The sequence below is a fragment of the Aquila chrysaetos genome, chromosome 5 (assembly GCF_900496995.4).
Source record: "Aquila chrysaetos chrysaetos chromosome 5, bAquChr1.4, whole genome shotgun sequence".
NCBI classification, from domain to species: domain Eukaryota; kingdom Metazoa; phylum Chordata; class Aves; order Accipitriformes; family Accipitridae; genus Aquila; species Aquila chrysaetos.
Genome location: NC_044008.1, coordinates 45549822 through 45570812, shown reverse-complemented (window position 1 = coordinate 45570812; position 20991 = coordinate 45549822). Strand labels below are relative to the sequence as shown.

General features: G+C 40.9%; 1 protein-coding gene across 4 annotated transcripts in view; it reads left to right on the top strand.

Annotated features, from left to right (window-relative positions):
* Positions 1–1850: 1850 nt before the first annotated feature.
* The window catches only part of MINDY2 (MINDY lysine 48 deubiquitinase 2), a 34553-nt gene continuing 15412 nt past the window's right edge, over positions 1851–20991 (top strand). For 3 of the 4 annotated variants that reach the window (XR_005932318.1, XR_005932319.1, XM_030013643.2), the window contains exons 1-6: positions 1856–2724; positions 11474–11531; positions 13255–13319; positions 17626–17784; positions 18696–18798; positions 19398–19540. Coding sequence is in view for 2 of the 4 variants with exons in the window: in XM_030013643.2 (XP_029869503.1) it covers positions 2047–2724; positions 11474–11531; positions 13255–13319; positions 17626–17784; positions 18696–18798; positions 19398–19540 (1206 nt within the window). In the remaining 2 variants the exon portion in view is untranslated. Of the gene's footprint in view, positions 2725–11473; positions 11532–13254; positions 13320–17625; positions 17785–18695; positions 18799–19397; positions 19541–20991 lie in introns of all 4 variants that reach the window. The other variant, XM_041123251.1, reaches the window with a different exon arrangement.

The following is a 20991-nucleotide window of genomic DNA, read 5'->3' as shown; positions in this document are numbered from 1 at the left end:
GGCCAGCAGCGCTCCGCTCCGCTCCGGTCCCCGCTCCGCCACTTCCCCCGGCTGCCCGCCCCCGCGACGCCACCGGCGGGGCGGGGCCGCAGGGCACGCCCAGAACGCACGAGCCGCCCCGCCCCGCCTCCCCACAAGGGGCTGCGCACAAGGGGCGGGGCCCAGGCGGAAAACCGTTTATCGCCGCCGGCGGGGGAGGGCGGGGCGTCAGGGACGACGCCCCTAGGCTGCCGCCCCGGGGCCCGGCCCGGCCCGGCGGGGCGGGGCCTTCCCGGCTGCTTCCGCCGGGCCGGGCCGGGCCGCGGGAAGTTGTGTTTTCTCAGCGGCAACTCAGGGCAGGCCCCGGCCGCCGGTCCCGCCCGAGGCGCAGCGGGAGGAACCGCCCCGGGCCACCTCCGGGAGCGGGGTTTTTCCCGGGGCCGGCGGCTTCCCGGCTGAGGCAGGCCGGAGCCGCCGCCTACCGCCGCCCTAGGGCTGCCGGCGGGGCGGGCCGGCGGTACCTGTGTGGGTGAGAAGGTTCTACGTCCTCAGAGGTAAAGAACGAGCTGGCGCATAAACTCCACGCGTGCTTGTTAAGTGGGCTTCCCTGCGGGTCCGTTGAACCTTTGTGTAAACGGCCCTGGGGCCGCTTACCACCCCTTACATCAGCTGGTTTCCTTCATCCCTGTATCAGGAACACGTTTTTCCTTGCAGAAACTAATTTACTTATTTGCTTTTCGAGTTTTATTTTAGGTCATCTGTTTCTCTTGACGGTCTGCGCGTTGCGAAGCATTGAGGTTGTCCCCACTGAACAGGGATTTCTTCATTTTGAGATCATCTTGAACAACCTTCGTGATCCAAGTGTAAAGGAAAATCCTCCAATGAAGATAAAAATGTGAGCCGCTCAGACAAAACGTTTCTATGCTAATTGTTACATTCAACTGTACTAACTCGAAGGTTTGGTTTTTGTATTAGTGTTTGTGACAAGTTTCTCAGTTTACTGTCACCCCCCTTCTATTTCCCCTTTTGCACTCCTATTGCCCTTTCAGAATTAAAAATCTTCCCCCGCTAACACTGTTACAGCCGGGAAAAGTTGTTACGCAAACACATGCGTCGAAAGTACAATTACAACGAGCGTGCTTCAGATGAGGCTGCTAAAGTTGATGCAGCTGTTTACGGAGAGCTCAAATGAGAGAACTGCTGAGAACAGAAAAGACAAGGTAGATTCCTGTCTTCCCAAAAGCATATTTAAAACTTGCGATTAAAAGCTGAAGGTTTCTATAAGGGGAGAAGGAAACAGGTTCATCAGGGTGAAGTCCGAGTAATACAACTGCGTTAGTTCTTACAGTATCTATTACGCTCGCCCCAGTCGTATTTTTATAATACAGACCTCTAACGAACCGCAATTAAAGGCACTGACAACCTTTAGGAGACGGGGAACTCTCGTAAGGCGGCGTGTCCCTCCTCCTCCTCCCGCGCTTTACCTCAGCGGCCGCGGGGGCGCTCCCGCGCAGGCGCGGCCCTGCCCCCCCCCCCCCCCGGCTTCCTGCAAAACGGGCGGGGCGGGGCAGCGCCGGGCCCTCTGCTCTGCCGCCCCGTCGCGGCAGGGCAGCCTCGAGCACCGGGGCGGGGGCTGCCCCCCGCCCGAGAGAGGGGAGCGAGTGGGCGCCCCCGGTCCCTGCGCGGCTTCAGAAGGGGCGGCCGAGGCGGCCGGCAGCGGGCCCCGGGGCGGGGGCGCGGCCGCGGCCCCGGCCCTGCCCCGTGGCTGCCCTGCCTCGTGCCGCCCCTTCCGGGCTCGCGCGCTCCCCGCCCTTCCTCCTTCGCCAGCCGCCGGCCACCCCGCTGCCGTCGCCGGGCTCCCGCCCCGCCCCGCCAGCCCCGCCCTCGCGGCGCTCCCCCGCCCCGGGCCCCGCTGTGACCCGCGGCCGCTTCTCCCTCCCGCCTACGCGTCCCCGGCGGGGCGGAGCCGTCGCCGCTGTTATGGCGTCTCGGGCGCTGTCGGCGAAGGATCGGCCGCCGCAGCGCCAATAGAGAGCGAAGGAGCCGGGCGGCCGGCGAGGGCCGGGCATGGAGAGCCTGGCGCAGCCCCCGCCGCCTCCGGGCTCGCTGAAGAGGGGCGGCGGGGGCGCCGCCGCCAGCCAGCTCCTCCTGGAAGAGGCGGCGGCAGGCGAGGGCGGCTGCAGGGACGGGCCCGCGGCGGCCGAGGAGGGCGGCGGGCGGCGCAGCCCTTCCCCTCAGCCGGCCCCCGCTCCCGCCGCGGCCCCTCGGACGGCGTCTCCCTCGCGGGCCGCGGAGGGCGGCCCGCCGGCGGCGGACGGCGCGGGGCTGGCGGTGCCGGAGAGCCCCGGAGCGGCGCCCGTCTCGGAGAGCGGTCCCGCGGGGGCCGGCTCCGGGAGCAGCGGGGCTCCCAGCCCCCCGGGGGAGGAGTCCCGGAGCCTGGACTCGCTGGAGTCCTTCTCCAACCTGCACTCCTGCTGCCCGAGCAGCTCCGAGCTCAACAGCGACGCCGAGGAGGCGGTGGTGGCGGGGGCCTCCTCGGGGGGCCCGGCCCCGGAGCCTGAAGGGGATAGGCCGGCGGCGGGCTCCCAGCTCCTTTCGGCCTCCAAGGAGCGCTTCCCGGGCCAGTCGGTCTATCACATCAAGTGGGTCCGCTGGAAGGCGGAGAACACGCCCGTCATCACTCAGAACGAGAACGGGCCCTGCCCGTTGCTGGCCATCATGAACGTGCTGCTCCTGGCTTGGAAGGTACCTACCGTGCGTGCCGGGGCGCCTGCCGCCGCCATGGCGGGTGCGCTGCGCCGGGCGGGCGGTGCCGCTGGGGCGGGCGGTGACCTGGAAACGCCGGCCTCGTCGGGGCTAACGAGGCGCTCCGTGGAGTGCCGAAGGCGTTCGGGGGGCCAAAACCGTGCCAGTGCGCCGCCGGGAGTTTGTGCTGATTGAGTCAACAACGTTTTCAAGAAAGCTGGAGAGGGACTTTTTACAGGGGCGTGTAGTGATAGGACAAGGGGTGACGCCTTTAAACTGAAGGAGGGTAGATTTAGGTTCGATGCAAGGAAGAAATTCCTCACTGTGAGGGTGGTGAGACGCTGGAACAGGTTGCCCGGAGAGGCTGTGGCTGCCCCGTCCCTGGAGGTGTTCGAGGCCAGGTTGGATGGGGCTTTGAGCAACCTGGTCTGGTGCAAGGTGTCCCTTCCCACGGCAGGGGGGTTGGAACTAGATGATCTTTAAAAGTCCCTTCCAACCCAAACCGTTTTGTGATTCTATCAAGAAAGACACAGACTTGTTTCTGCTGTTAAGCACATATCTCACATAGAGAACTTGGAAAATAAATAATGGCTTGCAGTCTATTGACAGTGCACTACTTAGATGCTGCTGTCATATATAGATTTACTTTGTTGTTGCCTTAAAATAGAAATCAAAATCTAGATGATGCCTTATTAAACTGAGCAATATGTGCTTTGCAGATGTGTGCAGGTCTCTAGTAAATAAACGTTACTATTTATAGCACTAAAAACATAGACGGTATTTTGGGAAAACAGGTTAGTTTTGTATAACGAAGTGTATGCAGAATTCTTCAAAATACAGATTTGTACAAGTAACTGCCTGAACAATAGGGATACGTTTGTACAGTTATGCAGGTTAGATTGTATTTAAACGAACGAGTAAATCGGATTGTGATCAAGTACAGCTTTGAGGCCTGGAAGTTCTTGTGTTCTAATAGCCATCACGGATATGGACTTCCTGTAGCCTTGAAATAATTACTTTTAACTTTTAAGCAGTAAAATGTAAGGCATAAGGTAGTTATTAACACTTATGTGTGAAAGGAATATCTGTTGGAGAAGAGCTAAGAGGTTGTGTGCATTGCAAAATGAGGAGGAGGGAGTACTTCTCAAGAAATGCTGGCAATTCAGCCCGAAAAGACTGGTGAGCTGATAGAATGGAGTCATAGAATAGGAAAGCTTTATGGGAATAGTTTTTATGTTGCAGTATCAAGGGGAAGAAATTTGGTATTGGACGAGTAGAAGGTTGTTCACAGGTGTAACAGGTGACATAGAAAAAGGTCAAAATGGAAATAATATTATAAGAAGAAATTTGTTTAGAGGAAGGTAACTTTCCAGAAGATTAATGATTTTGTTTGAGTTGTAGTTTCTGTACATTTTCCTGAGCAGAACAGCTCATATATCAGGAGGAAAGCTGTGGGTACAGTGATGTAGATATTTAGCCATCCATGAAAGCAGTACGGGGAAGTTGTGTGTGACTTCAAGGTGTTGCCTTACGTAGGTTCTGCTATCCTCAAGAGGGTGTGAGGGTTGTCTTAGACTTCAGTATTTAACAAATGCTTTCTGTGCTCCCTCTTTAACATCTAGGGGTGAGTGGACGGTCTTGCAGAACTTATTCCTTATCGTTCTGTGTGGCTGTGTTTTAAAAGAAATGGCTAGTGACAGGATTTTCCTTTTTAACCTTTCATTTAATGAAAGCATAGAAAGGGGACAGCACTGCTTCTGTTGTTTGCATTTAAGTTTTTGGAGGTTTTGTTCCGTAGCATTCTTCCTCTGCCTCCTTAAATATGATTGCTTTCTTCTGCTGTTCTCCATCCAGAATTTTAACTGACATTCTGCTTTGACCAAATATTACATTAGTGAGAATTAAGATGATACCTAATTTTATAAATAGGTGGAAATCAAAACACCTCTTGGGAGCGCCCTACCATTTCTTATTGCTGGAATTACAGGAAGGGTTTTTTATAATTTTGTCTGTTTATGTGAAACCTCAGCAGAATTTACATGAGTTGCAGGCAGGCAACTAAAATGGTGAAACTGCCATCACATGACTTATTATTTATATGCTTGAGGGTTTTCCTGTTAGTTGGTTGTATATTGCCCCTGCTTATATTTAATTTTCCTAATTAGTGCCTCTCCAAATTAGCCTTTCTTTTCCCCAGTTTATAGTCAAGAACCATGTTGGCATTGTTTGGAGTGGCAAGCTTATTGACAGCTCATCTGTACGTCACTGACAGTAGCTAGCTACATACCAAGGCTGAGGATGGACATCCACATTCTTCTCACTTCTCCTGAACCAAGATGAACGCTAGATTGGGTCAGGTAATTATAATTTCGGAACAAGGAAGCACGCCAAGAGGTGAAAATACATGAAAGCAAAGCAAGAATACCATAGTGTATGGTAGGTGAAAAGAAGCTATGTGGGGGTGGGGGGGGGAAAAGGAGTGAGGAGGAGATGAGGAGGGGAAATAAAATCACAACAGAGAATAAGAAAGTAAACAGTTAAGCTTTGGGCTCTCTTCCCTGTATCAGCCACCGACTTTTCCTTCTTGGAACTCTGTCCTGACAAGGTTGAGAGTTTTGGTCATCCTGTAGGTAGATATGGTCTCAAATAACTTCAGATAATACATTCAAGTCCTCAAAGTTGAGAAACAACAGTTACAATACTAGTTTCCACGAACGCTTCCCTTTGCGTGGCCAGTTACATGCTTCCATTATTCCAGAATGGGAGTGATAACCTTGAGATCCAGTACTATGTATCAGCTGTGCTTGTGCAGCAGTGAAAGTTGAATTCGCATAATTGTTTGTGACAAGTGGCACATAATCAATTTGCTTAAAACCAGAATCTTTATTTACTGCTTAGTAATATGTGGGAGGCCTTCAGAGGGTATGTAGGCCATAATCACAGAAATGTTTATGCCTGAAAACTCAGATTATCATTTGGATATATTAAGCTTTTTCAGTTATTTCAGCTCCTCAGAATGCAAGCTTCTTACCCCCCCACTAGAGTATTGTTTTAAATATACTAACAGTTTTGTGACCTGTTTGTATGTCCCAGTTGCCCTCATTCAAAACATGTTTTTTTGAGATACCCCTCACTGAGTAAAGAGAGACTATAGGTAGTTTGTTAACTTGCTTAAAGGATTGCAATAACAAGACTTAAGATATACTGTACCTTAGGTAAGCGTGCCATATACTTGAAATGTTTCTTCCTGGTTATGAAGATCTTGTTCATTAATGGAGCAAGATTCTTCTCTGTTCCTAGTCATCATTCAGTTTTTATTATGCCTTTTGGAGGTATTTTTGATACTAGAGTTAAGATCTTTATTAAGGAATACAGGTACAAAGAAAAATAATTGATTGTTTTAGTGTTGCACCTGTATGTTCTCTCATATGTGAGATACTGGTTTGGCAGTGCTTGGATTTTTGGAAATTCTGAAGTAGTAGCACCCACTGGGACTGTTCAAATTCCTTTCTGACAGTACCAGATTTTGGAACTAAACTTGCGATAAAACTGCTACCTCTCTTTATCCACTACTTTCAAAGGAGTCTGGACATATAACTTTGAGGTGGCAGATTGTAGAAGCTGTACTTTTAAATGTTACAATTATGAAATTGCTTTTCTTTTGAAGTGTTTTTGCAGACTGCCTATGTAAGCTTAACTTGCAGTTTAGCCTTTAGGAGATAGTGCTGAGGAGTTCTGCTTACAGAAGTGTTACAGAAATGTTCTTCTAAGTAAAAAGAAAACAAAAGCAGTATGATACCGACTTGAAAAAGTAACTGTTATGCAAAACTGTGGTAACTGTTTAGGCTTCCATGATGGAAATGAAAGCAGAAGTAGAGTATTGAAACAAACATTTTAAAATGTATGTACAAGCATGGGTTGTCTCTTCCGATGCAGAGTAGCGTAGGACACTGTCTTTCAGCTTGTTTAAATCTGAAGACTGCTCAGTTTTTCCTCAGACCTGTGCCTCATTATGTAGTTAAGCTTACCAATGCAAAGCTTGCTTTTCCAAGTACTTTTTGTGACCTTTGTTAGGTGTAGTTCATGCACCACTTTCTGATAACTTCTGGCATTGCATTAAACTGTAATTTTGTGTGGGGGTAGCCCTTCTCAGGATGTACTCCATGGCAATCATCAGATGCTAAAAGCTTGGTAAGGGTGCCATGTAATTCTGCTCTGTGTTTCCTAGGTAGGATGTGATGTCATGTAGCTGAAGAACTCTGTGAACCTTAATGCGTTGCACAGAAATTACATAACTGAAATGTCCAGGGAACAGAGAAACAAATTGTTTTGGAACATAAATGTAAGGGAAAACATAATGTAATACAAATATAAATAATATTGTCTTGAGAAGTGAGTGCATATGGAATATCTTGTCCTTACAGCTCTTTGTGTAGGAGAATAATCCCAGTAGCGTATTTGACAGTGTCTTTAAAAGGTTTGTCTATCACAGTCCTCTCATGGAATGGAAGGCTTTGGGAGCTGTGGTCCCTACATGCCTAGTTCTTCTAAAATTTCAGTAACTTTTAGAACTGTATGAGTTACCTATTTAGGTGATTGTAACAATTATGTAAGTAAATGTTATATAACCGTTTATGCTTAGATGTATCCAAATTGAGGTGCAGAGAAGAGGTAGACTAAAAAATTTCTAGTTAGAAATTTTTAGTTTTAATTTCTCAAAAAAATGGCATTTTTTCAGAGGAGCTGAGTACGGTATGCTCCCGCTGACATCCATTTGATTTGTTGGAGTCTGCAGTGGTAGTGCCTGGTCTGAGGTCTGGCATTGGCCCTTTACACGTGATCTGCTTGTTCTTGTTACTGAGCTAAAACCTCCTGATGGCCAGCATTTGCACAGATTGCTCAGATGCACTTGCTCAGCCTCCAAAGGTGAGTTGCCGGTGAGCTTCTGATGAATGCTCAGCGGAGGCCTTGGCAGCCTTCCTCCCTGCATCTGCGGGATGAGTTGAGCTTACAAATCAGTAGGCCGGTGGCTGTGCGTTTTCCAGGACAGGGAGCCTGCTTTGAGGGACTGGAGGAAACCTGGTTGAGGGGGGAGATGTTAAGGTTATTGGGTGGCAGCACGTATTACCAGTCTATCGTGTGGTAAGTCTATGAAGCTGTTCCTGCAAGGTGAGAGGTACGTATTTGCAAGGAGTGTTAATTTTTTGACAAGGCAGCTTAAAGCTACTACCCTTACCTCTTCCGGAACACTGAATTCAGGGGAGTTGCATATTTTAGCTAAACATGTTCTGAGACTATAAATAATAAGCCATTAGAAATTTGCGTGGTCCCTTTCTATATGCATAGTATTTTTGGAAGTGTTAGCTTCTATGCCGGACTATATCACTTAAATTTTTTTTTAAGCTCTTCTGAAGAGTGGGAGAATACAATGGAAAATATTTAAAATTAGTTTTATGTAGTTTTCCATTTTGTAGTCTAATGCATAGAAACTGTATAAGTTGTAGTAGACAAACTGTTCAATATGAAAATTTGTTTACCAGTCTTGTCTTTTAATTACAAAGGTGGCTCACCTGTACCTCACATCATAGTTGGGTGAGAAAGATTTAGTTTCCCTCTGCTGAATGGGGGAAATTAAGAGTAGCTAGAGTTAAGAAGAGAGATCAGGGTGAAAGACCAGGAAACTGCAATAGAGGGGTACAGAAAATGGGTGGGAGTTGAGGGAACATGTTGTTCCTAAAATGTAAAATTAATGTAAAATCTAGCAACTAAGCATGGAGCCCTATTGAGAAAACTTGTCCCTCAAAATAATAGAATGTTCTCGACAGCAACAGCTTTCACTACTATTGCTTACATTGTTTCTTTCTGTTGATTTATGTGAAGAATGACTGTGGTTCTGTATGATTTTTCTCTCTTCCTTAAGTTTTAAGGTGTTTTTCTTTCCTGTTTCCTGTGGCTTAAGTGCCTGCAATGAAGCTCTGAACAGTTAGGAGATGTCACATTCCCTCTATACCCTTAAGTCAGCTCTGTTCAGAAGTACTTATGACTGTGTTGGAACCCCGTTAGCCCACTTTAAAGGTATCATCAAGGTCCCACAAAAGCTAGCCCTAAAATTATGCCATGAAGTAATCCCTTAACTTTGTTTAGCATTTAATTAAGCAGTTAATTTTGAGATTTAGCTTGTTAAAATATCTGACTAAGAGAGATTCTGCAGATACAAGTAAAACTGCTTTGGTTCTGCAGTAAAAAAAAAAAATAGATTGCTTAGCATTACAGTTGTGAGGGGGAATTCAGATTGTTAACCAATGATACAAATAATACCTCCTTCAATCCGTAAAGTCTGAAACATTAATACGTTTATGCCCTGAGTATGTAGAGCTCAAATATAGGTAACCCGTGTAATTGTGCTTTATAGCCGCCGTTTGTAGCGTAGGCATACTTCTAGATTCCCAAATGTGGTGCAGAGCAGAAACCCCCAAGCAATGCTGGCTGAGCTGATATGAATGGTTTTAAATAAATAATAAAAAGAGCTAGCTTTAGTCATGAAAGAATCATTGCAGTAGTCCTGCTAATAGTTGAGGGAGCAATGCTGATTTTCTTTCATGCCGTACTGTACACATCTGTAGTCCCAGAACCACTTCAGGCATAGCTAGTGTAAGTAATTCTGTTCTATGCTGTTATGTCGATATGCATTAGGAGCTGTAATGAACCAGACCCAACTCAGGGGTGTACACAGCTAATGTTTGCTAAGGCTTGAATGCTGCCAATTCAGAACTGGAAGTTTAAGAATCAGCTTTTTGAACCTGTAGTCCTGTTATTTACTTGGCGCAATATATTATGTCTATGTGAATACTCAGTATGAATATTATGAACAGGATCAAAGATTATGAAAACCTTTAGCCTATTGAGTACTAGTGAAACTTAGAGGAGTTTTAGGAAGAGTTTAAGAAATTTTGTAAGTTAGTTGTCACTCATTTAAAAGATGTTTTCAGAAATTCATGTGCCTGTTGTTTAATTTGTATAACTTTTTTTTTATAAGCAGAACTAATTAAGCCTTCTTTCTTATGAAATTATGCTTCACTAATTTCATGCTTTACTAACCGTTTATACTTTGATTCCCTTCCTTCCCCAGATCCTAGTACTGTCACCTTCTTTCTATGTCTACCATCTGTGGGTTGATCAATGTGTGGCATATATTGTGTGGCCAATTCTGACCTAATTACGGGCATATTTCTTAGCCAGTGTATAACTAACAAGGCCCTATTAACTTGGGTCTCTTTCTTCTTCCAAATTTAATGAAACTTCTTGTAAATCTGTATCTTTAACACATTTGCCTTTTGTCAAATATTATTAAAATTGGCAGTGAGATAGATTTAGTCCAATCACACCTTATTTTCTCTGGAAAGTTATTAAAATAGCTTAGTTTTCAGATTGGGAAGGAAACCCTCCCCATCACCATGTGAACAGTGTAGTGTGTTGCTATACTGTATTTCTGAGTTTGGGATGCTGCATCAAAGGCTTTATATGTATTGCTCTTGGCTTTCTACTTCCTCTTTGCTCTCCACAACCAGCAAAGTAGTTGGAGCCTATTAAATCTTAAGCTTGAGTTTACAATCTCACATCATGTCTTTCTGTCTGTGTCAAGGAGAATGGTGATTAGTGGTGAGGAACATGATTAAAAAATTCCTAACAAAATAAATACCAGCCTTTCTAGACTTCCAGTGGTAAGATGTTGAAGAGAGATAGGATAAGAAGATTAAAAGCTGAAGAGAAAACTTAAAAACCAACAAAAAAACCTGAACCACCCCAAACCCTAGAAAAATGAAATTCATATTTATGCAGAGAAAAATTGAGCACAATACAGTTAAAGACAATATCCTCCTATGGTATTCCTTCAGATTGCCAGAAGCATGCCTTTGTATGTGTTTGTGCTTTGGCTGTTATTGCAGGGGGATATGTAAATTAAAGTGTGCAACCAAAACATTTACCCAGGATGCTGGATGGAGGAGATGAATATGTAAGAAGCTTTTGGCTCTGGCTGCTGCCAAGGTGGTTGGTTTTAGCAGCTGACAATGACAGGAATAGGTCAGGGGAGAGGGGAACAGAAGCTTCACCACTGAGTTCTGTGTGTCCAGTCTCTTCTGTATGGAGTTAAACCAAACCCTTGAAATGCGAGCAGGGGATGAGAGGCTGGGAGGTAATTTCCTTGTACCTGCATGAGTCTTGGCTTCCCTGTCGCAGCAGCTGCTGCCACCAGATTGTCTACAGCCTGTCTGTGTGCAGGAACCTTCCGAGTTAAGACTCAGTTAAGACTTATGATGAAGGCAGGGAGTCAAAGACTTTCCTGAATAAGGTGAAGTTTTCTTAACCAAGTGTGGCTACAGTTCCCAGTCTGTTATCCTGGATGCTTGCAGGTGAGCTACTCCAGTGAGTGGTGTGAACTCCTGTGAAGTCAAGAGGGATGCTGGTGAAATTTTTTAGTGGGAATAGGGAGTGCTATGCAGAGAGCTGCGAGTGAGAGGAAGTACTGTGTGTGTGGTTTGTCTAAAAACCAAAATGCCTTTTTTCATTTCTTCTTGTAGCTGTTACTTAGTAGAGGTCCTGGGAAGGTTCTTGGTCCCAGTATGCTAATGCTCTTATAAATTGGTGAGGCAAATGTGGTCAGAAGACTTCAGTCCAGAAATACCTTACTGATACTTTCTACATTGTAGCATTTTCACATTTTAAAGAGAATATACTTTTACTTTCACAGATTAAGCTGCCACCCATGATGGAAATCATAACGGCTGAACAGCTGATGGAATACTTAGGTTAGTAATTACAATAAATGGTTTTCAATTATATATTATACTTATTAGTGAATAGTAATATAGGAGGACTGTTTCATTTATTTACTATTTTATTCAGCTTTACTTGAATGCACGCTTCAAGAAAACTACCACGGTATTCAGTTACTCATGCTTTTCCTTAATTGCTTTTAGAAGTTTTCTGTACTGCTTTCCTAAGTGGTTAGTCTAGTGATGCAGTTGGTATGGCTTAGTACACCAACACATTGGTAGATTTAAACTTGGTCATCATCTCTTACAGTGTTCTTCTATTATAGTTGACAGAATGCAGTAAGTCGACTGTGCCTTTAATTGTCTGTAGTAACTCTAATCCTTGGTAGTATAACCCAATTAAAACAACAGGAAGAATTAATTAAGTTGTCACAGTGATTGAGGTCTCATTTGCAGGCATTCCTCCGTTATCAGATTCAGTGTTCAGCAAAACTGCAGCTGTTTCTGTCTGACAAGTCTGTAACTTCAATAGCCCGGAAGATCCAGGTGTTAAATGTGCAGTTGCAATAGTACTTAAGCTATGTGCACCACAGTTCTTTCCCTTTGTAGCCTAACAAATATAAAATGTTTGAGCTTAAAGACTAGTTTTGATTTTTCTTAAGCAGGAGAGAAAAACAACTTACTATATTTTCTTTCTTTTTGCTTTTAAAGAATGTAGCTTGTTCTTTTCAAAAGCATATTGCTGAATCTTTCAGTTGAAGAAAAAAGTTAATTACTTAATTTCAAAAAAATAAGTCTTAAGAAATCTCGCTGCCTGTGTCTAAACATTTCTTCTGATTGTATTGATAGAATAATACTGTTTGAAGTCACCGCACAATCCCGGTTGGCTAAATGTGTGTATTCTTTCTTGAAGGCATATATTAGATTCTGGGATTATCTTATTAAATTGAATAACAAAATTACCTGCTCAAATTATTTAGGATCCTATTCAGTCAACAGGATTAGCAATTGCCAAATGGTTCTTCTACAGCTTAATAAAAAAAGAAATGCCTTTCAACTACTTTGAACAATCTTAGCTTAAAAGGTTTATAAATTAGGAAACCTGTAATGATATTTTCCTTTGAGTAGAAACATATTTTTTAGGAATGGAGCAAGGGAATAAATATGACAACTGTTGAAATAAAATCTGAATAATTTGGGAGAGGCAGTTTATGGATACTAGTCACTAAAATTGTTACAAATCTTGAACTGCAGTGTGTTGATTAACTGATTAATTATTACCTTTGTGTTGTAGACACAGGTGGGAGTACAAGCCTTTCAGAATTATTGGTATATGGGAACATATGCCAAAATAGTCATAGTATCAGTCAGGATAAGTGGTTGCCTTTTTAAATTGTTACGCAGTTACATATCTTACTGTGAACAGTTTGACCTTTTTATATTTTTAAGTTGAGGCACAGAGGGAGGTAAATTTCTGAATAATTAAGAGATTGGTATGATACCCCAATAGATTATGAAATGCTGCTTTAGTAACAACGTTGGTGATTTGAATTTTATTTCTTAATATGATCTTACTATCTTTCTTATATTTTACTCCATAATTATAATTCAGGTTATAAAACAATGCAAACTCATTAATTTGATAGAAAACTTCAATGGTGGTATTTATGATCAGTCAGCTTCAGTCAGAAGTGTTTATAGAAATGTTGAAGCTTTAAGTGTGGAATATACTTAATTTTATTTTCGCTTTTTTTAGGAGACTATATTCTTGATGCAAAACCTAAAGAGATATCTGAAATTCAGCGTCTAAATTATGAGCAGGTAAGGAGCTACTCCTAAAATACAATTGCTTATGTCTGAAGGAACTAAAACTTTTTTTTTCACCTAAGGTTTATCATCTTGTTAAAAACCAGAAGCATACAAAACATTGTTTGTAGTTAGTTTTGCCTTTTTTTTTCTAGGCTTGATATAGAGTATTATTTATAAATACTTCAGTATCTATTAACACAAGAAATGATTTTTTAAATTTTTTTTTTTTTTTTTTTGCCTGCAATGAGTGTAATGAAAGAATTTTGGTTTTATTGAGGAATTATAACATGGAAGTAGAGACGGAAGTATATACCAGGGTGGCTGCTCTTTGAAGTCTTCTATTATGCATCTTTCAGTGTGCTGTGTTCTGTGATGCCTGTTAGACTTTCTCTGAGGATGTAAGCCAAGCAAGAGAGAGACTTCTGTTCTTAAGTCGCGATGGACAAAAAGAGGTTGATTCCCTGTTATGAAAGGCAATATTATTTGCACTGACCACTATTTTTATGTTACCAGAGAAGTCTTTCTATGTTAAAAATACTGGTATTAATTTTAAAAAAAATTGAGGTAGTATATACTGTCTTTGAGCAAATTTTTTAAGCTCTGTCTGTGGTCACAGCTGTTTTTTTTGATTACTCATGGAAAAGTGATTTGAATTTATTATAGGTTTTAGGTTTCAAGCTAGTTCTATTTATTAGATCTTCTTTTCTTGTTCTTATTCAGTGTTGAAAACCAAATCAAGTATCTTGGGATAGTTGAAATTAGAATGAAGATTGAATGTGGGTTCTTTTAATAACAATAATAATCCAAAATATGACTTGTATCAAATTCTATTAATTATTTTTGTAATAACAAAATTAGCTATATTTTTTCCACACAATTCTGTGCTGTGGAAGATTATAGCTATAATCAACTTACAGGAGGGTGATGAAAACTATATTCCTGGTGAAAGTGTAACCTCTATGGCTTTCTTGTGCTCAAATACATGGGTTTACTATGTAAATGTCACAAACATTTTCCTTAAATATTTAACTGTACAATTTTAAAGAAACATTCTGTTCTAGGAATGTTCTAAATGTACTTGTAGATGTATGAATGATATCATGCGAGAGGGAAAAAGAAACTAGAACTAGTTAGGCAACTGAGTCTTACAAAATTATGACATTTCAGAAGCATTGGAACTAAGTCTTGGTGTTAATCATAATTTTGTGTTTATCTTGTCACACAGTTAATATTCTTTGCCTAAAACAATATGTTTTCTTATGCAAGAAATTCAAGTAAATTTTTCAGACAACTGCATTTCTAATGCTTGATTTTAGTATAATGTCAACATCATGACAAGATATTCATTTCAGCTATGACTTTCTTTTTCACCATACTTGAGGGATTTAATTAAGTATTTGAATTAAAGTTCGATTAAAAAAAAAAAAAAGCACAAGTTCTAATGCACAAACTTAACAACAGGTTGCCCAGGGAGGTTGTGGACTCTCCATCCTTGTTGATATTCAGAAGCTGTCTAGACATGGTCCTGGGCAACTGGCTCTAGGTGGCCCTGCTTGAGAAGCAGGGATGGACCAGATGACTTCCAGAGGTCCCTTCCAAGCTCAGCTGTTCTGTATATCCTTGCTTATTTGCATTCATTTTTTCAGAAGCTTGTCACTTTGAAGGTGTGGAAATAGCTAAAATAGAAATGATACTGTTCAAATGGTAGTGAGAAGCTTCTGCAGTTTTCTGGACAGTTTGATGTATTCCTGTTTTTTTACAAAGTAAACATTACAAAATAAATACAACTAATATCTGTAGATGTGTGAGCTGAATTTGTGGATGGCTAGTGCTGAATTGCTATAGGCTTTCTTCCTATTCATTTAGCAGAGTATGAGTACAACATTATTTCTTCCAAAACGCCTATGATAGGTTTTTATACTTGATATCTGGTCCATACCAATGAAATGCACTTTTTAAGTAAGGTGGTTTGGTGTGCTATCGTAATGATAAAAACTTTAAAAAAAAAAAAAAAAAAAAAAAATCTGAGCCAGATCCTGAGAATTACTTACAAATTTTGCTAAATTCTCAATCTTGTGACAGCAAAATTTTCAAAAGGATGAAGCAACCTGTAGTAAAGTAGTGAGAGCTGTTACCTTCCTGGTAATAGAAACTTTACACAACAGTGCAGTTAAAGGGCTACAAGCAGTAAAACTCTCTCATTCATAGCAACCACTCCCAAGGGCAGATACTGGATAATGATCATGAGAGTGTTTTATAGCTATGCTTTATCAAGTAGTTGATAAGCTTGTCTGTGTAAGCTTCAACCCTTCTGAGAGCTTTCCAGGTTTCAATCTGCTTGGTAACAAGGAAGTATGTCTGTTTATAAACTTACTTCAGCAGTTTTCAGAAGTTGCATCTAAGCTGAAATTACTCAAAGTAGGAACAAGCTTATTGTTCTACTGTCATTTTACTAAGAAAAAAACCAAAAGGACGTTTAAACTTGCATACCAGTAAGAGTAGCAGCTTAATTCCATTGGCTAAAATGCCGATATTGGTGAACATGAAATTTTTGCGATATAACTTAATGAAGCCATGCTGTTGCATGTGTAAAGTGTTGTGCAAAGATCTGTAGTTGAGACTGTTTTACGTATATATGGCTGCTTACACAATTTTTATATACAAGGTTTGTTTTAGATTTCTGTTGCATGCTGAGAGATGTCTAAAACTTCTTCCAAGATCTAGGTAACATTCATCTTTCCAACAGATGCAAAACTGTGCTTAGAATCAGATCATGAAGCATTGTACTTCACTTAGCATGTTTACTTAGTGAGTGTTGTATGTTTTAATTGGTATATTCTTTACAATACCAAGTTACAAGATGCATAGACTGATTTTTTTAAACTGACTTCTTAAAAATACTAAGGTCTGCTTTATGTTCTAATATACAGGCTTGTGTTAGCATTCTGCTTTATCTATTAATGTGTGCGCTAATGTGCTGCAGAAGTTAATGTTGAAGTTAGTGTATTGGTTATGTTATTGGTTAAGGGATCCAGTTATTTGTGGTTTTCCTGCATTTCAGCAAGTTGCTTTTAATTTGATAAAATAACACTATGTACCCCACTTATACTTTGCTGGCCTACCTAGGTCTTTAAAAGTTTTCTCATTATTCATCCTTTATAGTCAATCATCCTTATTATCAGTTTTTTGTCTTCCCTTATTGATTCTATTAATTGTGATTCTTGCTATTAACTGTCTTATCATTAAAAGAAGACAACACAGAGGCAACTGTCACTAATGATCAGTGGTTTTAATCTGTGAATCTTTTCTGTCTCCATCTTCTTTCCAATCTGTATTTCTGTTTTTTGTCATGTTTTTTTCCCTATTGTTGCAATCCTGAATTCCTCTTAAGCAACAGAATATTGCAAAACTAAGCCAAACCCCCCCCCCCCCAACAAAAAACCAAACAAAAAAGCGCCTCAGTTTCCCTGAATCTTTTGCAAATACTGCAAATACTTTCTGATTATACTCTTTGTGGACTCTTCTTACTTGGTGGAAAATTCTTTTTCCTGCATGTCAGGAAACTCACTTGTCGGTTCAAAGGAACTGTCTCACAAAGCACTTTTTCTTTGGCTCATCTTTGCTTTGTGTGACTGGATCTTCATAACTTGATAATTCCCCTTACGATTCCACAGTTGGGATCACAACTGTAATTAAGTGCTACTTTCATGACTTGTTTCCACGGTAGAATCTACAGGCCATTTAAAGGTATGCCCAAAATAAGACAGCAAAACTTTTTTTATGGAACAACAAAAAAATCAGATTCTTCATTGTTGTTCACCACTTTTAAGTACTGAACTGCCAAATTAGAGTTAACAAGTAGATCTGTTTGTTTTGTTCCTTCATTGTGTGGTGGCAAGTACTTCAGCCTGACTCATAAGGCAGGACTTAAAAGGGGAGAAGAAACCTCAAGAGAGTCCCTTAGAGATTCCCTTATAATGCAGTTCTTCTTGCAAACATCTGGCTTGTGGCTATGGGAAATAGAGCTAAGAGAAATAGGAGCTGCCTAAAAGCAGCTTATGAATGTAGAAGAAGAAACAGTCAGATACAGCTGATTGGAGGGGGAGTTCTTATTCTGCAGATGTCTTCTGGCACAATGAGAATGAATAATGTGAATATGCATTGAAACAGTTGTTTAGCTAATTTCCCCTTTTGCAAATTTTTTTTTTAAAATGTTGACCTGACGAGTACTAAATGATGAAGGCTTACAAGAGTAATCACCAAGTGTACAAAGCTCTATTTAGTCATCTGTTGGTTTTTTTTTTCTTTCTGCTGTCAGAATATGAGTGATGCAATGGCGATTCTACATAAGTTACAGACGGGTCTGGATGTCAACGTGAAGTTTACAGGTGTACGAGTATTTGAATACACACCTGAATGCATAGTGTTTGATCTTCTTGATATCCCCTTGTACCACGGATGGTTAGTGGACCCTCAGGTAACTTTTTTTTTTTTTTTCAGTAATTCAAACAGAATACAAGTTATTCTGAATTTTATTGGGGGGAGGGGAGATATTGCAGAATTTTAACTGGAGTCAATAATAATAATTATGGCAGTGGGTTTTTTAGTCAGAAAAAATGGATTTCCTTCAGAGAGGAGTGAATACAGACTATACGTGGGTTTTAGTATAGTAACTTTGCAGAGACTAGGTCTATAGTCAAACTAACTTTCAAAACCTTCTATGCTGAATTAATGACTATGTAAATGAGAATTTTTGTTCCAAGGGAGGTAGGAAGCTGCCAGATATGGTGTCCCAGTCGTTGTTTTTGAAAGCTCGTTAGAGAACACTTGGAAGGAATGCAAGGTTACTTTCCTCCTTTCTTCTGATTTACTAGTCACTCCTTTTGAGAACTGAGGATGTTAGAACCAATTAGAGAGAACTGCATCTTTAACAAGCATATAATTTATTTTTAATTATATTATTTGATAAACAGTAAACTGGTACTGTTTACTTAGGGGGAAACTGGTGAGTTTGGCTGGAATAATTTGCCTCAGATTTTTTTTTTTCTTTTTATGCCTTGTTCATGAAAGTTGCTGTTCTCTTATCCCGCTGGACTTCCCTGCTGCCCAGCTGAGACAACTGATGCCCCATTCTCTCCTCCATCTGCTTTAGCAACAGCTTTTGAAGTTAAGCATTAACTTCAGGATTTAAAATGGGATCTGAGACAGCAAAATGTGTAACAGTCTGGGCTAAAACTTTTTGGCCTAGCATTTTTAAGGGAATAATGTCCTCTCTTTGTTGAAACTCTTCTTATTTTCTTATGAATAATTGCCTTAGGCTTACAGTTGTGTTCTGTTCTTCATGAAGGTTAAGTTCTCTTTTCTGTATGCTGTTCCTTCCTGCTACAGGTTGCTGACATAGTAAAAGCAGTTGGTAACTGCAGTTACAATCAGCTAGTGGAGAAGATAATTTCTTGTAAACAGTCAGACAACAGTGAACTGGTTAGTGAAGGTGGGTAACTTTTTTCTATGCTTTATCAAAGTATCTACCCTCTCAAATCTTAGTTACATACTTGTATGTGGGTCTCGGCATGTAGAGATAGAATCTGTGTGAAGAGCTGCATTCTGTCTGCTGAACTTCTTTCCCTGGGCAGGCAGACAGCACTGTGCTTGTCTTCTAAACTTCCCTGATGCAATTTCCAAACCAAGGATCAGCTTCATTCTCTTGATCTATTAAATATACTTTTTAAAAAGCTGGAGAGAACTTCCTTTTATGAAAAGGTATTATGGGCAGCATTCAGATTTCAACTTGGCTATTGGTATTATCTCCTATAGTTAGAATATGAATTATATACCACCTGATCACAAGGAAAATATCAGTAATATTAGAAGCAGAGATAGCATTTCTGAACATGAGAGAGTTATCTACAGTGCTGAGGTTTTAGAACTTTCAACTCGTTTTCCCCTCTCTGAATGCATTCCCTTAGATTTGTGGCAATATGGGGGCATCTTAGTAGGGAGGAGATGGGAAAAATATTACCATTGTAAACAGGTTTTATATATTCGGAAGTATGTAATAGACACACATAACAGTATATATTGCTTTTGTAGGATTTGTAGCTGAGCAATTTCTAAATAACACAGCTACACAGTTGACATACCATGGACTCTGTGAGTTGACTTCAGCTGTCCAGGAGGGAGAGCTTTGTGTGTTCTTCAGGAACAACCATTTTAGCACCATGACCAAATACAAGGTATATTCAACATTTTTGGCTTTACTGTTGTGGTTTGCGTTCTCATTTCAAAGCGAATCTTGTTTTTCCCTGTCTTGAAATAGAAATAAATTCCAGTTTCTTTTTATATGTAAGTACGGCTTATGGTGAATGTAAGCAAACATTACTTGTGAATTATTGATTACAGTGTTTTAGATATCAGGATCCATTACCACTTTAAATCTTATTGTAGCTTTTCCCTTTATGCTCAGTTTGCTCCCTGTGTTAACTCCCTTTCTTACGTAGCTTAAATTTACTTGCAGTTTGTGATTGGCAATGATAAGGTTAATGAATTTATTTAATTTCTTGTTTCTGAGGATATAGAACTTCGCTTTACATTAGGGCCAGTAGATGAATAGCTCCATCATAGTGTTCAAAATACCAAACATTTGAAGAAGTTGAGATGAGCTACAATATTGGTTTCCTTTGTTAGGGAAGAGATTATTTTTTTTTTTAATCAAACTGGGGAAGTGAAATGGTGAGAATTGTGAAAGGAGTATTCCAGGATACAAAAAGCAAGTGACAACTTGGTTAATGCTTCTGGGCCTCCTTCGTCTGTGGAATGGAGAATTTGGCTTGGCAAGTTTACAGTCTTTGTTCTAATATAACTTTGCCTATACTAAGATGATAGTGTATTTTTATATATCTGACTTGGGTAGAAATGGACACAGTCAAATTGTCTCATAAGATTTAATCATTCCCATCTCTTCACTGATAAATGTGAATATTTTGAAGTAAACTTTTCATTGGCTTGCAGTGTCAAATCATCCTTAGGTTTAGACATTCTCTCAAACATACATATGAGTTTTTACCTTTGTGTAGAACTCTTGTAATTATATTTTGGTTATCTGTTATTTAATAAGACTTTAATTTCATGTACACTTGCATTTATGAATAATGGTAATAAATGCAAAAAAGGGGGTGTGTAACATACAAAAACATTAAGGAACCACTGTTTTTGCCATCTATTATACAGTAATGTCATACACCTCATGTGAATGACATTAACTTCCTTTTGGCAGTACTAATCCTTTTTTTTCCTCTCTCTGCTAATCTTAACTGTCAATGCTTATCTTTGGCATTTTGAATAAATACTCATAAGCTGAGCTAAAGCTCTGAATAGTCCTGATAAATAATGATTAATTCTACAAACAGGTAACACGTTTGGTTTTCTAACAGCTTCTTAGAGTACATCTAAGATTTGTTTTAAATCTATGTGCAATGTTACACTCAAAGCAGTAGGACAGGTAAAAGGATCTTTCTCTGCCCTTCATTAAAAAAAAAAGGTGCTATGGAATATATCTGTTTATGGTCAAAACTATAATTGTTATATTTCCTGATGAAGTTAATTTAGGTTACAATTGTAAGAGGTGTAGTTTTGTTTCTCTTCATTTTTCTAAATTTAGCTTGTGCAATAGTTGGTAGTGGTTTGT